Raw genomic sequence first — 12,753 nt, 5'->3', positions numbered from 1 at the left:
AGGTCACCGGCACTTGAACTATACTCGAAAAATCATCGACATGGCCCCAAAATCGTCGCTCAAGTCGGCTTCAAAATCGTCGATTTCAAATCCTGGAAAACGAACATCGTTTTCTGCTGATCTAATTTCCAAGCCGAAGCCAATACCGAAACCTGCGAAGGAGCCTGAAGTTATTTCAGAAAAAAGTGAAGACTCGGATGCCGAGGACGATGAACATCTTTATGGTTTCTCAACAGACGAGGATGATTCATCCGACGATGATGCAGTGGCTGACGAAGAGGTTGATATCGGGCGACTACCTACTGTCGCCAAGGATGATGCAACAGTAAAGAGGAAACTTGAGAAAGCGAAACGGCATCCAGTGAGTGTATCGACCAGCTATTAGTTATATCTTACAGTGGAATAGACTCAAGACCGGGGTGTGATATACATGGGTTGCCTACCACATGGGTTCTACGAAGATCAGTTGAAAGGATATCTCTCTCAATTCGGGGATGTAACAAGATTGCGTATCTCACGGAACAAAAAGGTACTCAAATTGTCGTGGTGGTTAGCATAATCTGACGGTGAATCAGACTGGCAGATCAAAACACTACGGTTTTGTCGAGTTCGACTCGGCGTCCGTCGCGCAAATTGTCGCAGAGACAATGGATAACTATTTGTTGATGGGCCATATACTTAAGTGCAAGATAATACCCAAGGAGAAGGTGCACCCCGAGTTGTGGGTAGGTGCAAATAAAAAGTGGAAGGCCATCCCAAGAGATCAGAATGTGCGGAAAGAACATAACAAGGTCCGTCGAATGAAAGTTTACTAACGACATGACTCAGTCCTATTGTTGGTAGCCACGAACCCAAGAAAGCATGCGAAAATCCGAGAAGCGTCTGATTCAAAGGGAAAACGAGAGGAAGCGAAAGCTGGCCGAAGTTGGCATTAAATATGATTTCGACGCTGTCAGCTATGTAGGCCCTTTTCTCAGCATGCAAATAGCCATGGCTTACTCCCTTGTGTCGTACAGAAAAAGAAGCTGAAAACAGTGGCGTCATAATCTAAATTGACATGTACCTCGGTGTTTCATCTAGCTAGGAAATATCATGTCTTCTTATAGCTCTTGCAGTGCTTGGAAACTTCCTCATTTCAACTCGCGGATACTCCTCTCGATTGTCGATTAATTCCCAGCGGCAAGCTCAGGCAGTATAGATAGCTCTGCGAAGTGTTGTGTGTTCTCCTCCAGGCCGGCAGCTGTTTGCTCTCCCATGCTAGCCCCCTGAGTGCATCGGTATCGAGGCCTGAGGGCGCTTCCGGAATGACAGTTTGCATAGCACATCTGCGATCCCTTCTCCAGAAAGCTCTGGATAAGAAGAAACGCTGCCAATCAGTGCTACCATGACCATGTCATAGTCCATCAACACTGTACCTTTCTGTGAAGCTTGCAGTTTCATTAATCGGTTACCAACAGGGCGAGTTTAGACTAACATTATACGGTTGTTGTTTTCATTGTCATTACATGCATTGTTTATTGTGTGCACCGATACAAACCGAGGAGACATAGAAAGTATTTATAGATAGTGAGCGTAGTCCGTGGCTAAGTTCGCAAGACACCATTTTCATGGTGTCCCGCGCACAGTGGTATACGCCTAGGATGTCGCTTCAGGAACGCCTTGGATGTAGCCTTCCTGCTCCTCATTTGAAATGTCTTCAAGCGATCTTTGCTTTGTTTCGGGGATGAGAAGTGTCGAGAAAATACCAGTCAACATGAACAGAGCGAAAATCTCCATACTAAAACTCAAATTTAGATTCTGTGCATGGATTAGAATCTGTGCTGCTCACATATGACCTATGAATTTGTTCTTGCCACCGATGTTAATCAGCTGATAAAAGCCAACCTGGGATACGACAGCTCCAAGCTTGCCAGATGCAGCAGAGATACCATGTGCAGTTGATCGGTAACGGGTGGGGAAGGCCTCTCCCGGAACGACGAAAGTGGTCGTGTTAGGACCAAAGTTTTGGAAGAAGTTGGTGAGGCAGTACAGGAAGACAAAAACTTTCCTGCCCGGGCCGACGGGGCTGTCCAACTTATCATAACCGAAACCTGCCGAGAATTTGTCAACTCCATGTACCAGAATTTATAGGAATGAAGTGTACAGACCCATGATAATGAAAAGGATGGTGAGTACGGTGAAGCCCATCAATTGAATGGGCTTGCGGCCCCAGGAGTCGATAAACAGGAAAGATACCCAATATCCTGGAATCAAGCCCGCGATGGAGAGGATAAGATTACCAACACAGATGTTGTGTAAGGTTTCATAAACAAAGAGCGATGTTTGTGCGCTAGTGGGGCTCCCAAAGTTTATTGCCGTCAAAATGGTCGAGCTGTTGAGACCAAGGCCGTAGAAAGCGATCTGAACGCAGAAAAAAAAACTTAACTTGGAACCTCAGAGCTGAGTTGGAACTTACATCGAGAGCAAACCACGAGTAGGCAGTGCCAATCAAGACTTTCAAGTTCTTCCACTTGCCGAAGTATGCTCGGAAGTCCGCGCGGGTTGCCTTCGGGGCTTCGACAAGCTGGACGGGGGCATCTTCATTATGGACTGACTTCCCGGTTGTTAACACGTTGTCAATATCTGTCGTGGCCTGTGCAATATTGCGCTCGATGTCCATGGTGAAACGGGGAGTCTCCGGGATGGTGAGACGGAAGTAGAGTGCAATAACTCCAGGGACACATCCAAGACCAATCAAGAGACGCCAGGTATGATCGACAGGGACAACGCAAGGGAACGGAGCACTGAGAATTGAATCCTTATATGCTTCTACAACGATGATACCGACGAGAGCAGCAGCTACGTTGTGGATGATTAATTACCACATCATTTGGGGAGATAATATCAACCAACCGAATTGGCCCCATCCTTGTGCAGCGAACACGGCAGTCATGAGACGACCGCGTGAACGTGTAGCGGCGAATTCTGAGGAAATGATGGCACTCAATGGGTAGTCACCACCGATACCAACCCCCATCTATTCATGGGACTGTGAGGAGCAGACTTTGCGGAATTGGATTGTTGTGCTTACAATGAAACGCCAGACAATGATAACACCTAGAATATTTATTGCTGGAGCCTCACCAGCGAGAGCCTGACCAAATGTCGCGATAATCATGATCATTAGCTCGACGCCATCTATGAGAGCGTGGATTAATTCTAGGGGTAAGCTCGGACATGAAATTGGATTTACACATCCGCTTCCGGCCGATAATATCTGCGAGCCACCCGAAAAGTACTTGGCCAACCAAGTTCCCGACGGGAGTAGCTACTTTCACACCCAAAGATTGGTTGGCGCTGAGCCCGTTGTCTAGTAGGAATGACATGTAACATTAACCATGATGGAAGGTTCGGGATGCTCACTTGTGTGACCATAGACAAATCCCAACATTACTGAGGCGATGTTGATAGCAAAAATGTCGTAGCTGACGGTGGATGAGCGGAGGTGGTTGTAGCACATCAATATAGAACTTACGCATCGGTGAAGAAACCTACACTAGCTACCAGGCAAACCTTGACATGGAACCAACTAGGGGCGAGATGTAAATTGTAAGAATTGAAATAAAACAAAATTGCGAGACTTACGAGAAGGGCGCATTATCGATTTCTGCTAGTGCCGCACGACGACGCTCGTCAAGCACAGTAGCATTAGTACTAGTTTGCCCCTTATCATGGTATGATGCACGACTGGATTGGTGTTCATGGCTCGAAGTCATCGCAAGTCACGGTGGGTAGGTCCCTGGTAAAAACTGGTACGATAAGGGGGGATGGGGGAGGGGATCCTGAAGGCGGTAAGTACGCACCTGCATTTTATAACGTCTGGTTTGGGTGATCATCGTTATCGATCTGGATCTACAGTGCCACCAGCATGTGCTGAAACTGCAATCAGGGTTCCTTACACGTTCAATATTCAATACCGATGATCCAATGGAAAGTGCGGTATTGATGACTAATTGTTCTGCACGTTCAATATTACGATCGATATATTATTCTTGTTCGAACGTTTTTTGCCAGAGGGGTACTTACTAGTACTAGCCCTAAATCTACATTCAGAATCACTGATACTACAGCTCCGGCCTAGCTGCATCAGCGGGCGCACCCAATTGATCTTTTAGCTGTGCACAGTACGTACTGATACTGTCAGTGTCACGCACTCATGACATTGTGGCGTGCAATGCAAGAACGTTGAGTGTTCACGTTCAGCTTCAGGATATAAGGCTTAAGCTGACAAGTGACTGAACTCTAAAAGATAACAATCGTACCGGTTCCTGCCAGGATTAGTTCCGGTGATCAAGCTAAGTATAATTATAAGCTGCGTTTAAGGTCTTTTGTTGACCGTACGGCGTATCTGCGACTTGATATTCCTCGACATCCGCGTCAAACCTGGTATACTCGGTCTCATGATCCGACGTGCTGACAGCCAGTGCGTGCCTCGAGGCTACACATGTCCTGCGACGTTCACGCCGCACAGCTGGTGCCTGCTCAGAATCTTCGATTTGAGGTAACGTCTTGGCTCGTCTTAGGCTCAGCTACCTACAAGCGAGTCCGAAACTTAATCAAGCACCACAAGAGTCAATGACAATGGCTTACAGCGGCACTGTGGCAGTCACCCAACAGAATGAAGCAAGTCCGGTTCATCCCGTGTGCCCATATTTCTACGGTGTTTACGCATTCTGATATGGATCCACGTATGCGGTTTCCACACATACTTGAACAGTCCCTACCATTTGGAGACACGAGCGGATCTATAATCAAGAGGAAACCATGTATGGATGACGTAAAGCTTTGTTCTTGTACATAGGCAGAACTATTCGCCGAGAGCTTGTACGTAGTTCTGCCAGATTGACACGTTACTTCCATATGAAATGGATATACAGTAAGACCACTCGATATCAACATGGAGTGATGAGGCTTTCTGATCTTGATTCAATGGACGATCTACATGAGGTACTACAATATTCTCGGTCCTGCGCTCATCGCTTGTGAGTCACCTACCTAGACAGTGGCTGTGGCACGTTCCATGCATATAATACTTCCGAACACCTACCAACTCCAAGCAGTACCGCTCTTCACTGTCAAAGCACGTCGGTCAATTGGACCACCACGCTTCAGCCAGAGATGGCTTCGAAGGTAACTCGACTTAGAGCCCTTGCGCTTTATAAGGAACTCCACCGACTGGGCAGAGATTATGAACCTTCGTATGCCTCAATTTCACATCCACCTTAAGTGTCCAACCAAATCCACATGTGCACTTTAGATATGACTTCCATAGGAAGCTTAGACGCTTGTTCGAAAGTGGGTTGGCTTCCACGATAATCTCGCACGACGTTATCAATGGTTTTCATTTCAACAGAAAACCGGAACCTCACTGATGACGAGGAAATAGAGAAGGCACTCAGGTTTGGAGAATATATCAAGAACGGCGAGTCAGAAGTGGTTCGAAACTCCTTGCTTCAACTCATTAAACATGTCAGAAACCCTTGCCTTGTACTCGCTCCGCAAGTATCGACACCTGAAGCGCATGTATCCTTCAAACTCTACGTCTGATACTTGACAGATCGTTATCACCTCTTGGCATCGGCCGAATTCATTCCTCTCTTTCATGGCAACATATGTTGGAAGAGGAGTCTGGAAAAATAAACTGCCACGCCTAATCATTGCTGCGTTGACAGTTTCATGAATAATTGTTATCTGCTATCGTATCGCTCCAGCAACTGTATGGCTGACTGAACCATGCAATCTTGACTTATCCGCTGGACTTGTTAAGGGAAGAATACCTTGATGGTGCGCACTACGGACCTCGGTTTGAAATTGTTCACATATAGCCGATAACGTTCACTGAATGTGTTCAGAAACTGCGCAATGCATTTCGAGCAACAGGTGGAATTCTGTAATCCAATCGAGGTATAGTCTCATCACCTCTCGCTGCATCCCTGAAGCTTCAGCTTCTTTCTTGAGGTGCATCAAAGAGCAGAACGTAAGGCCAAGCCGCTAACATAGAATTCACTGTTGACCCTGGCTTTTATCGTCAACGATTCCAGAACGTTTCAAGAACTTTGGAAGGCTTGAAGTGAGGCGCGCATAGAATGGCTGGTTGTTATTTGCTGCAAGGCCTATAGCACTGCCAGACTGTATCGTGATGTCAGCCCAACTTGTAGTCAGGTACACTAAGGTCGCTACATACTACGTCAGCTCTCTCGAGGTCTAGAGTTTAGTAGTAAGTACTACTTACACATGTATTTAGTGATCACTGGTCACGAGTCTAATCAGTGGCTACTCGGAACTTCTCGGAACACGTAAGCACTAAGTGAAGCGAGGGCCTAGGCACGAGAACTTTTCTAACTCGTAACGTGGTCTCGGACAATGGACCCCTCAGTGCAGACCTCCGAGGGTTCGAGATCAGTGTCTACGGGCGTTACACTCCAAGTTAATATGTGGTACCCGAGACTGGAGCTGGATTCCAAGAAACTGGCGATCCTCTTACATCCCTGGTCGTGGCTTGGGGGCAACATGCATGAACCGTCAGTGCCATGCCAATGCACAAACCCTTGCGGATACTGATGGTGAGTCCAAAGGACTCTGAAGGTACTCACTAGATTATTGCAACACAAGAACTACTACGTGATACGGTATAATTTCCGAGGTGTCGGCAAGTCCAGTGGATGGCCTTCCCTCACAGGCAAAACGGAAGGCGAGGATCTCAAGGCTCTCGTGCAGGAGTTCTTGGAAGAGAAACCCGAAATTGATTCTTTGACGGTTATTGTGAGCACGACATTTTGAAAAATGTCAATGCACGACTTGATGCAAGGCTGCAGGGATATTCTTATGGCTCTTTGATAGCCTCGCTCCATCCTGTTTTGAACCCCAAAGTGAAAACATCACACATACTTCTATCCTACCCCATCAGCCCAAGAGGATTACTGACCATGTTCCACACTGGCATGTACAGTTTGGCATTACGTGACATCTTGTGCAACCCTGACGCCAGACTACTCCTCATATACGGAGATAAGGACGAGTTCACGAGCAAGTCGAAATATGATGAGTGGGTTGATACCCTCAGGCGAACAGATGGTTTGAAGGCTAGGTTTGATGTTGTTCCGGTGATGGATGCGAATCACTTCTGGCAAAGGGACGGCGCTAGAATTGCGTTACATCAGGCTGTTGACAGCTGGATATCATGATTGGCTCTGATCATCTCAATCGCTGCTTCTATATATTTTGTCTTGTACTACCATTAATACTGCTATAGTCATGTCTTGTCGTCCTTGTTTTCGTTATTTGCCTAGCAATATATTTGGTGCTACCAAAATCGGATCGAGTCACTCATCAAGCTGAAAACAACCATCACCTTCTGTCCACTTGATCATCACCTTTCCCAACGTATCTGCCAGTCAGGTCTTTCGAGGATACCCTCGCTCTGTAAATTTCTTTCTTTTCTTCATTCTCTTATTCTAACCTTCATCAGGGCGCGCCATGTAAGTCGTTCGTGTTCTGTTCTAACCAACGGTTCTCTGACGGATGATGTCGTGCAGGCCTCTGCCAGATGAGAGACCTCGTCAGAGCGTTGCAAATCTCATCGGACGTTTTGAGCAGCAGAACAAACGCCAGTCGTCCTCTGTTGCGCCTACGATCCCGCGCAGTTCCAGTGTGTCGTCACAAATTGCTGGTGATTCCGCAAAAGAAGATACAAAGGAGAAAAGGGAGTGGCCGCCTAAATATGTGACATCTGCGAGTGCAGATACATCCGCTCTTACTCTGTCCCCTTCTTCCGCCGCCCAGAACACGTCGCCACCCATGAGCCCTCAGCCCACGACAGAGAAGCCGGCAGAGACCACCACGGCCGCACCCACGCTCCCAGAACCCGCCAGGTCGCCCACAGTGAAGAAGCAAGTCTCTGGGAAGGCTACGCCCATTGCTGGGTCTCGGACGAATCCAACTTCGCCTGCAAAACCACGCCCCTCTACTGCATCGGTCAAATCTCCAGTGAAGTCTCCACCTAAATCTTCACTCTCCTCCTCTATCTCTCAGCCCATCAAACCACAACATACAGGACAATCGGCTGCTTCCAATACTTCCACTGTCCGTAGCACCCCCAAATCGGTTCCCAAATCAACACCTGTCACCCCTTCTCGACCGAAAACGCCTGCCGTGCATACGACCAATGCATCTCGTCCAAAGACACCTTCCTCGGGTTTGTTTGCGCCTACAGCAGCATCTCTTGCACGTTCTCGTAATGTCCCTCCACCCGCTCCTCCACCAGTGAAGAAGGCAACACTCAGCAGCAGCGCAGCCGAACGACTGAGCAAGCCTACTGCTGCATCCATGTCGAAGGCGCGCGCTCCTCCTCATGTGGCTAGTCCTATTCGTACCGTCAAATCGACATCTGCAGGTCTCACTCCCCGCGGTCCGTCAAAACTTAGGGTAGGATTAGCACCCGCAAGGACGAATGAAGCAAAGGTGCAAGAGGATGCAGCCAAGGTTGCTACCAACAATGTTGAGCATCAGCTCGATCATCTAGAAAGCGGATATTCTGACAATGGCCATGACCTAGAGGAAACCGTGATTTCAGAAGGAATTGCCGATTTGCATGAAGTTCGTGATCACGTCGACGAGGTACCAGCCATAGGGGCCCGAGGCGTTTTAGGGGAAGTTGTGGAGAGTATCGTGGAAGTCTTGCATCCCGAGGCAACACATGCTGAGATTCATGTTGACGCAATGGTGGACGACGTTCCCCAAGTTTCTGAGCCTGAAGTGCACCCCGAAGCTCTGCCAGTGGTTGAAGAGCCGCTGTCCCATGGGGATGCCAACTCCGATGGTTCAATTGAGTCTCAAGAGCTCGCCACAGACGAAACTGTGCATAGCGCAGGGTCTGAGGTCCCTGCAGTTGACGACGACATTGAAGACATGGTGGTCATGCTGGAGAGTGTCGTTTTATTGAAGCACCGACCCCAAAGCATTGTCAGCATCCCGGATGAGCACGGAGAAATTCCTGATGAGGATCAGTCGTAATGACCTAGGTCCACCAGTAACATTGTAAATGAATCCGTCGTCTATCATGTGCATATGGTTGGTGGTGAGTGATCATCTCTGTTGCATGGACCTTGGCGCTAAAACGATATCGCTCAGAGGTCTTTCCCAATACGTTCATTTAGTGGTTCTGCATTGCCGATTCTGACCTTTCTTCCTTGTTATTTCGCTCTGACACTTTGCTTTGCTGCCTTTTCTCGACTTCTGCCATGAATTTTCTTACTGCACCGCCGCTGCAGCTGACGCGTGTTGTTATGCATCATTACACCCATTTTGTCACTTTCGTGAAATCCGTTTGGAGCTCATCCACTTTTACATTACATCTGGCTCCGGGATACAGCATACCCTGACTTCCCGCACATACAGTTTGAGGAACAAATTGAAATTGCAGTGGCACATCTTGTCGAGAACAAATATGATATATGCATGGTCCACACATCACGCGCGCACTAATCAACGAGGTAGACAAATGAGGAGGTTGGTATTGGACAGTAAAACTACAAACGCAGGCAGACGACTGTACATACTAATACACGAGTATATATGAAGAGATTCCATTGCATGATGATTGAAAGCCAAGGTATCACAACTATAGCGGGCAAATTATCCGGTACGAGTATTCTTCCTCATTTTTGCCAGTTTGCCGAGAGTGAGGGTGCGCCTTATTGGTATCGCCTTCTGGCCTTCTTCATCAATTCGCTAGAGACAGGTCAGTCACATATAGGAGCTTTTGTGGTGTTTCTCACCTTCAGCGTAAAGGTGCACATCTTAAATCCTTTCTTTCCGTCCATCATCTTGGCCTGGTCTGCATCAGTAATGGTTCATGATATGGTGAAAAGAACCAGCACCTCATCGACGACATACAGCCCGTCATAACGAAAACTAAACGTGGATCAGTAAAGCGGGCTAGGAGAAAGCGCACTTCCCTCACCCCCGACGCTGGAGAATAAGCGTTGTCGTCATTCGCTCCGCGTACGACTCGCACTGGACGCCTGGTTTCAGAGGAGAGCTACTCAAAATGTGAGTTACTGGGAAGAACTGTCACAAATGATATTACTTACAAACATGGCTTTATTAACTCCAGAATCAGGGTCTTGGTCACTTATTTGTTTCTAAAATGCAATTGTAACATGTTTAATGATAGGAGGACCTGATATTGCTTACTCCATCCTCATCTTGTCCACCTGAATAAAGGTTAACAGTGAAATCACGAGCATTATAACGCGATGACTAACCTGAGCCAACATACGTACTGAACATAATAGAAGTCATCTCAGTATGTGGAACGGCTAGGCAGGAAACAGACGTACATGACATTTCCCCTGTCGACATTATCCTCATACCCTTTGGACAAGCATATGGAAAATGCGCCAAGCTCTTTATCCCCATGTATGCCAGATTGTTGTAGTTTATGTACGCCTGCGTCGGCTAACGCAGCTCTAGGATTATTGGACAGGCCACAGTGAATTCGTTGTGGTATGACAATCATGCTCTATGCACTCACTTTGAGTTGAAACTTGTGCCAACCTCCACGCCACTGATATGCCCAAACGTTCTCCCATCACTGTATCAAGCACAATGTTTGCACAATGTTTTACAAACAAGCTGAATTTGGGCTTACCGCGATGTCATCTGGTGGTTCTTAGTACTAGTCAATCAACTTGTTTTTGATGACTCATCAAACTTTGAGTCTTACCGTGAGAACAAGAATTATAGGTTATAAGCAGATGAATTCTAGAGATACCGCTCAAGCGCTCAAGAGTCAAGATGCATATACATGTCATGTAATTAAATACTAAGTGAGACTAAAGGGGAATGTCCAAGAAACGAGCTGATTGGAGAGACAAGACAAAGGCTGAAGCAATATTGCAATGGACACGACAAAAAGATGAAGGCAGATTGTACAAAGACTACATGTAACATGAGATGGTCATTCCTTTGTACAGTTGTAACAACCACGAACCATCTATTGCCATCAAGGAACCCGCGAGTCTTCCCAGGGTGTTTTACGTTGACAATATTTGTAGCTCACCGGCCTTACTATGATGGCGATGCGGCCGCATAATTCTGCTTCGAATGACATCTCGTCTTGCAGCCGGTGAACAGGTCAAGTTGCAAGGAGGATTCATGAATCGAGTTTGATATCAGTCGTTGCATCCTCCTATCATCTGTCAGACAGTCTTAGACAGCCTATCAACTTTGTGTATTAGAATGGATGTAATTGCACCGTAACTATATTTGGTTCTGGAAGTAAAAGTGAAACAATACAACGCAGAAGTTATTCATCTACAGGACCTTTCACACTCGACAGAAGTTCGACGCTTTCCGTGATATATTCTGGTCCAAGGGGGAAAATAATATGGAATGAATTTTCTGGTTGCAGCCTCGTGAATGAAGACCCGTGCAAGCGCATTATTGCCACGTACTCGTATATCTTTTGATCGCCGTCCCTCCCGGTGAAAATGACAAATACTACGTGGTCCAACTGAAAGTTCATAGTTATGGTCATCCAAAAGTCACGAAGGGGCTCCCCCAGTCACCTGGTTATTTCCTTCCAAGAAAATTCGTGTCTCCTTGAGAGCAACGTGAGCTGCCTCGCCGATGGGGTATCCATAGATGCCAGTTGAAATTAGGGGAAAGGCCTGCATGTCAATTAGAGTCGCACGATGATATCGCCTGCCAGAATGAAGAATTGTTGATGGCTTACGATGCTCTTGCAGTTGTTGTCTACCGCTAACTGAAGACTTTTTCTATAGCAAGACGCAAGCTGACTAGCCATTGTCTTTGTGTCTGAAGAAACACTCCATCTTGGTCCTACAGTATGGATAACGTGTTTCCTGACGTGTAGAATATTGGAATAAGGTCAGCAGAGCAACCGGCAAAGACGGTACACTTACGATGGGAGCTGAAAACCTGGAGTAATTTTAGCGTCACCAGTTGGGCAGGGGTGACGCCCAGGATACAATTCTCTGCCTATATCAAGTGAACGGGATACTAGAGTGAGATTGTGACCAGCACCCTGAAGGGGAGTAGATCGTACATGCTTTGGCGAGTGCTGGGCCAGCAGCCATATGGATCGCCCCATCCACTAAATCTTGTGAGTTTGATATGACGATCACACTTGGGAGCTCGACAGACCTCCGCCGCCGCCTACGGTTGGTTCACATACGTCAGCAGCTGAGCGCTGACTCGTTGTATACTATGGGCCACGTCATGACTCACCCTGCAATGTCGATTTGGCAGCGTTGACGATCGCATCCACCTCGATTTCAGTGATGTCACCTTGACTTATACGAGAGTTAGAAGAGAGGTAGTAAGGAGTGCACAGTGATCACTGGCTAACTAGAGATGTACACGACTCAGAAGCGATCGCTTGGGTGGATAAATGGGCGTTTCGACGTCTTTAATAGCAGCATTCGCGAATAGTTCGCCCACTGTGCGAATACTTTGCGGCTGAATTCGAGTGGACATTAAATAATTTGGGAAGTTCACAGTAAGGGGATGAGTGTTCGTGAGATGATTCAGGAAGCTTACTCAGCGGCAATCTGCCGAGTACCATGTAACAACGTTCGAAGCATGAATGCATGATGCATGATGGCTCGATCAACTGGCACGGCCCAAGACAAGGAGGACTCCGCCCAAGTCTGGCAAGGTCGAAAAAAGTGCTTTTCTTATGGTTTCTTT

General features: G+C 47.1%; 7 protein-coding genes across 7 annotated transcripts; 4 read left to right on the top strand and 3 right to left on the bottom strand.

Annotated features, from left to right (window-relative positions):
• The first annotated feature begins 6 nt into the window (after positions 1-6).
• F5147DRAFT_688337 (uncharacterized protein) lies at positions 7-1,171 on the top strand. The gene is made up of 5 exons (XM_041436908.1): positions 7-361; positions 407-529; positions 576-791; positions 844-960; positions 1,017-1,171. The coding sequence occupies exons 1-5, from the start codon at positions 41-43 to the stop codon at positions 1,044-1,046; spliced, it is 807 nt and encodes a 268-aa protein (XP_041294479.1). The 5' UTR covers positions 7-40; the 3' UTR covers positions 1,047-1,171.
• Positions 1,172-1,391: 220 nt separating this feature from the next.
• Positions 1,392-3,935, bottom strand: F5147DRAFT_688332 (major facilitator superfamily domain-containing protein). Its single transcript, XM_041436907.1, has 11 exons — positions 3,843-3,935; positions 3,625-3,788; positions 3,515-3,568; positions 3,403-3,464; positions 3,233-3,349; positions 3,071-3,177; positions 2,893-3,016; positions 2,456-2,838; positions 2,148-2,400; positions 1,829-2,090; positions 1,392-1,777 (listed from the first exon to the last, which is right to left on the bottom strand). Exons 2-11 carry the CDS (start codon positions 3,753-3,755, stop codon positions 1,636-1,638), a joined length of 1,635 nt encoding a protein of 544 aa, XP_041294478.1. The 5' UTR covers positions 3,756-3,788; positions 3,843-3,935; the 3' UTR covers positions 1,392-1,635.
• A 1,222-nt stretch (positions 3,936-5,157) lies between these two features.
• Positions 5,158-5,593, top strand: F5147DRAFT_745093 (uncharacterized protein; the record flags this gene model as incomplete). The annotated part of the gene is made up of 4 exons (XM_041439727.1): positions 5,158-5,237; positions 5,297-5,334; positions 5,393-5,461; positions 5,514-5,593. 4 exons carry the CDS (start codon positions 5,158-5,160, stop codon positions 5,591-5,593), a joined length of 267 nt encoding a protein of 88 aa, XP_041294477.1.
• A 780-nt stretch (positions 5,594-6,373) lies between these two features.
• On the top strand, positions 6,374-7,351 carry F5147DRAFT_688322 (Alpha/Beta hydrolase protein). The gene is made up of 3 exons (XM_041436906.1): positions 6,374-6,560; positions 6,615-6,801; positions 6,855-7,351. The coding sequence occupies exons 1-3, from the start codon at positions 6,403-6,405 to the stop codon at positions 7,221-7,223; spliced, it is 714 nt and encodes a 237-aa protein (XP_041294476.1). The 5' UTR covers positions 6,374-6,402; the 3' UTR covers positions 7,224-7,351.
• A 21-nt stretch (positions 7,352-7,372) lies between these two features.
• F5147DRAFT_688320 (uncharacterized protein) lies at positions 7,373-9,526 on the top strand. Its single transcript, XM_041436905.1, has 3 exons — positions 7,373-7,517; positions 7,575-9,115; positions 9,169-9,526. Coding segments are annotated over exons 1-2 (1,479 nt in total). The 5' UTR covers positions 7,373-7,515; the 3' UTR covers positions 9,052-9,115; positions 9,169-9,526.
• Positions 9,527-10,721, bottom strand: F5147DRAFT_688319 (SRA-YDG). Its single transcript, XM_041436904.1, has 10 exons — positions 10,691-10,721; positions 10,574-10,633; positions 10,380-10,508; positions 10,305-10,321; positions 10,234-10,253; positions 10,131-10,181; positions 10,008-10,078; positions 9,918-9,951; positions 9,816-9,869; positions 9,527-9,768 (listed from the first exon to the last, which is right to left on the bottom strand). Exons 1-10 carry the CDS (start codon positions 10,699-10,701, stop codon positions 9,673-9,675), a joined length of 543 nt encoding a protein of 180 aa, XP_041294474.1. The 5' UTR covers positions 10,702-10,721; the 3' UTR covers positions 9,527-9,672.
• A 316-nt stretch (positions 10,722-11,037) lies between these two features.
• F5147DRAFT_688308 (A1pp-domain-containing protein) lies at positions 11,038-12,674 on the bottom strand. The gene is made up of 8 exons (XM_041436903.1): positions 12,413-12,674; positions 12,292-12,356; positions 12,208-12,219; positions 12,110-12,163; positions 11,967-12,042; positions 11,777-11,906; positions 11,610-11,711; positions 11,038-11,503 (listed from the first exon to the last, which is right to left on the bottom strand). The coding sequence occupies exons 1-8, from the start codon at positions 12,538-12,540 to the stop codon at positions 11,348-11,350; spliced, it is 723 nt and encodes a 240-aa protein (XP_041294473.1). The 5' UTR covers positions 12,541-12,674; the 3' UTR covers positions 11,038-11,347.
• Between the last annotated feature and the right edge of the window lie 79 nt (positions 12,675-12,753).

This window comes from Suillus discolor (assembly GCF_016758755.1).
Source record: "Suillus discolor strain FC423 chromosome Unknown F5147scaffold_19, whole genome shotgun sequence".
Taxonomy (NCBI): Eukaryota; Fungi; Basidiomycota; class Agaricomycetes; order Boletales; family Suillaceae; genus Suillus; species Suillus discolor.
This window is presented reverse-complemented; position numbering and strand designations above follow the sequence as displayed.

Coding starts and splice junctions, on each gene's coding strand:
- F5147DRAFT_688319 (XM_041436904.1), bottom strand. Junction 10,182..10,233: donor GTGGACAAGATGAGGATGGA/GTAAGCAATATC, acceptor ATTGCATTTTAG/AAACAAATAAGTGACCAAGA. Junction 10,079..10,130: donor GAGTTAATAAAGCCATGTTT/GTAAGTAATATC, acceptor CATTTTGAGTAG/CTCTCCTCTGAAACCAGGCG.
- F5147DRAFT_688322 (XM_041436906.1), top strand. CDS start 6,403: ATGGACCCCTCAGTGCAGACCTCCGAGGGTTCGAGATCAGTGTCTACG. Junction 6,561..6,614: donor GGGGGCAACATGCATGAACC/GTCAGTGCCATG, acceptor GTGAGTCCAAAG/GACTCTGAAGGTACTCACTA. Junction 6,802..6,854: donor TTGATTCTTTGACGGTTATT/GTGAGCACGACA, acceptor GCAAGGCTGCAG/GGATATTCTTATGGCTCTTT.
- F5147DRAFT_688308 (XM_041436903.1), bottom strand. CDS start 12,540: ATGTCCACTCGAATTCAGCCGCAAAGTATTCGCACAGTGGGCGAACTA. Junction 12,043..12,109: donor CCCAGCACTCGCCAAAGCAT/GTACGATCTACT, acceptor CACTTGATATAG/GCAGAGAATTGTATCCTGGG. Junction 11,712..11,776: donor ACAACAACTGCAAGAGCATC/GTAAGCCATCAA, acceptor ATTGACATGCAG/GCCTTTCCCCTAATTTCAAC.
- F5147DRAFT_688332 (XM_041436907.1), bottom strand. CDS start 3,755: ATGACTTCGAGCCATGAACACCAATCCAGTCGTGCATCATACCATGAT. Junction 2,091..2,147: donor CATCCTTTTCATTATCATGG/GTCTGTACACTT, acceptor AATTCTCGGCAG/GTTTCGGTTATGATAAGTTG. Junction 1,778..1,828: donor AACAAATTCATAGGTCATAT/GTGAGCAGCACA, acceptor TTTGAGTTTTAG/TATGGAGATTTTCGCTCTGT.
- F5147DRAFT_688337 (XM_041436908.1), top strand. CDS start 41: ATGGCCCCAAAATCGTCGCTCAAGTCGGCTTCAAAATCGTCGATTTCA. Junction 362..406: donor AGAAAGCGAAACGGCATCCA/GTGAGTGTATCG, acceptor ACAGTGGAATAG/ACTCAAGACCGGGGTGTGAT. Junction 530..575: donor GTATCTCACGGAACAAAAAG/GTACTCAAATTG, acceptor ACGGTGAATCAG/ACTGGCAGATCAAAACACTA.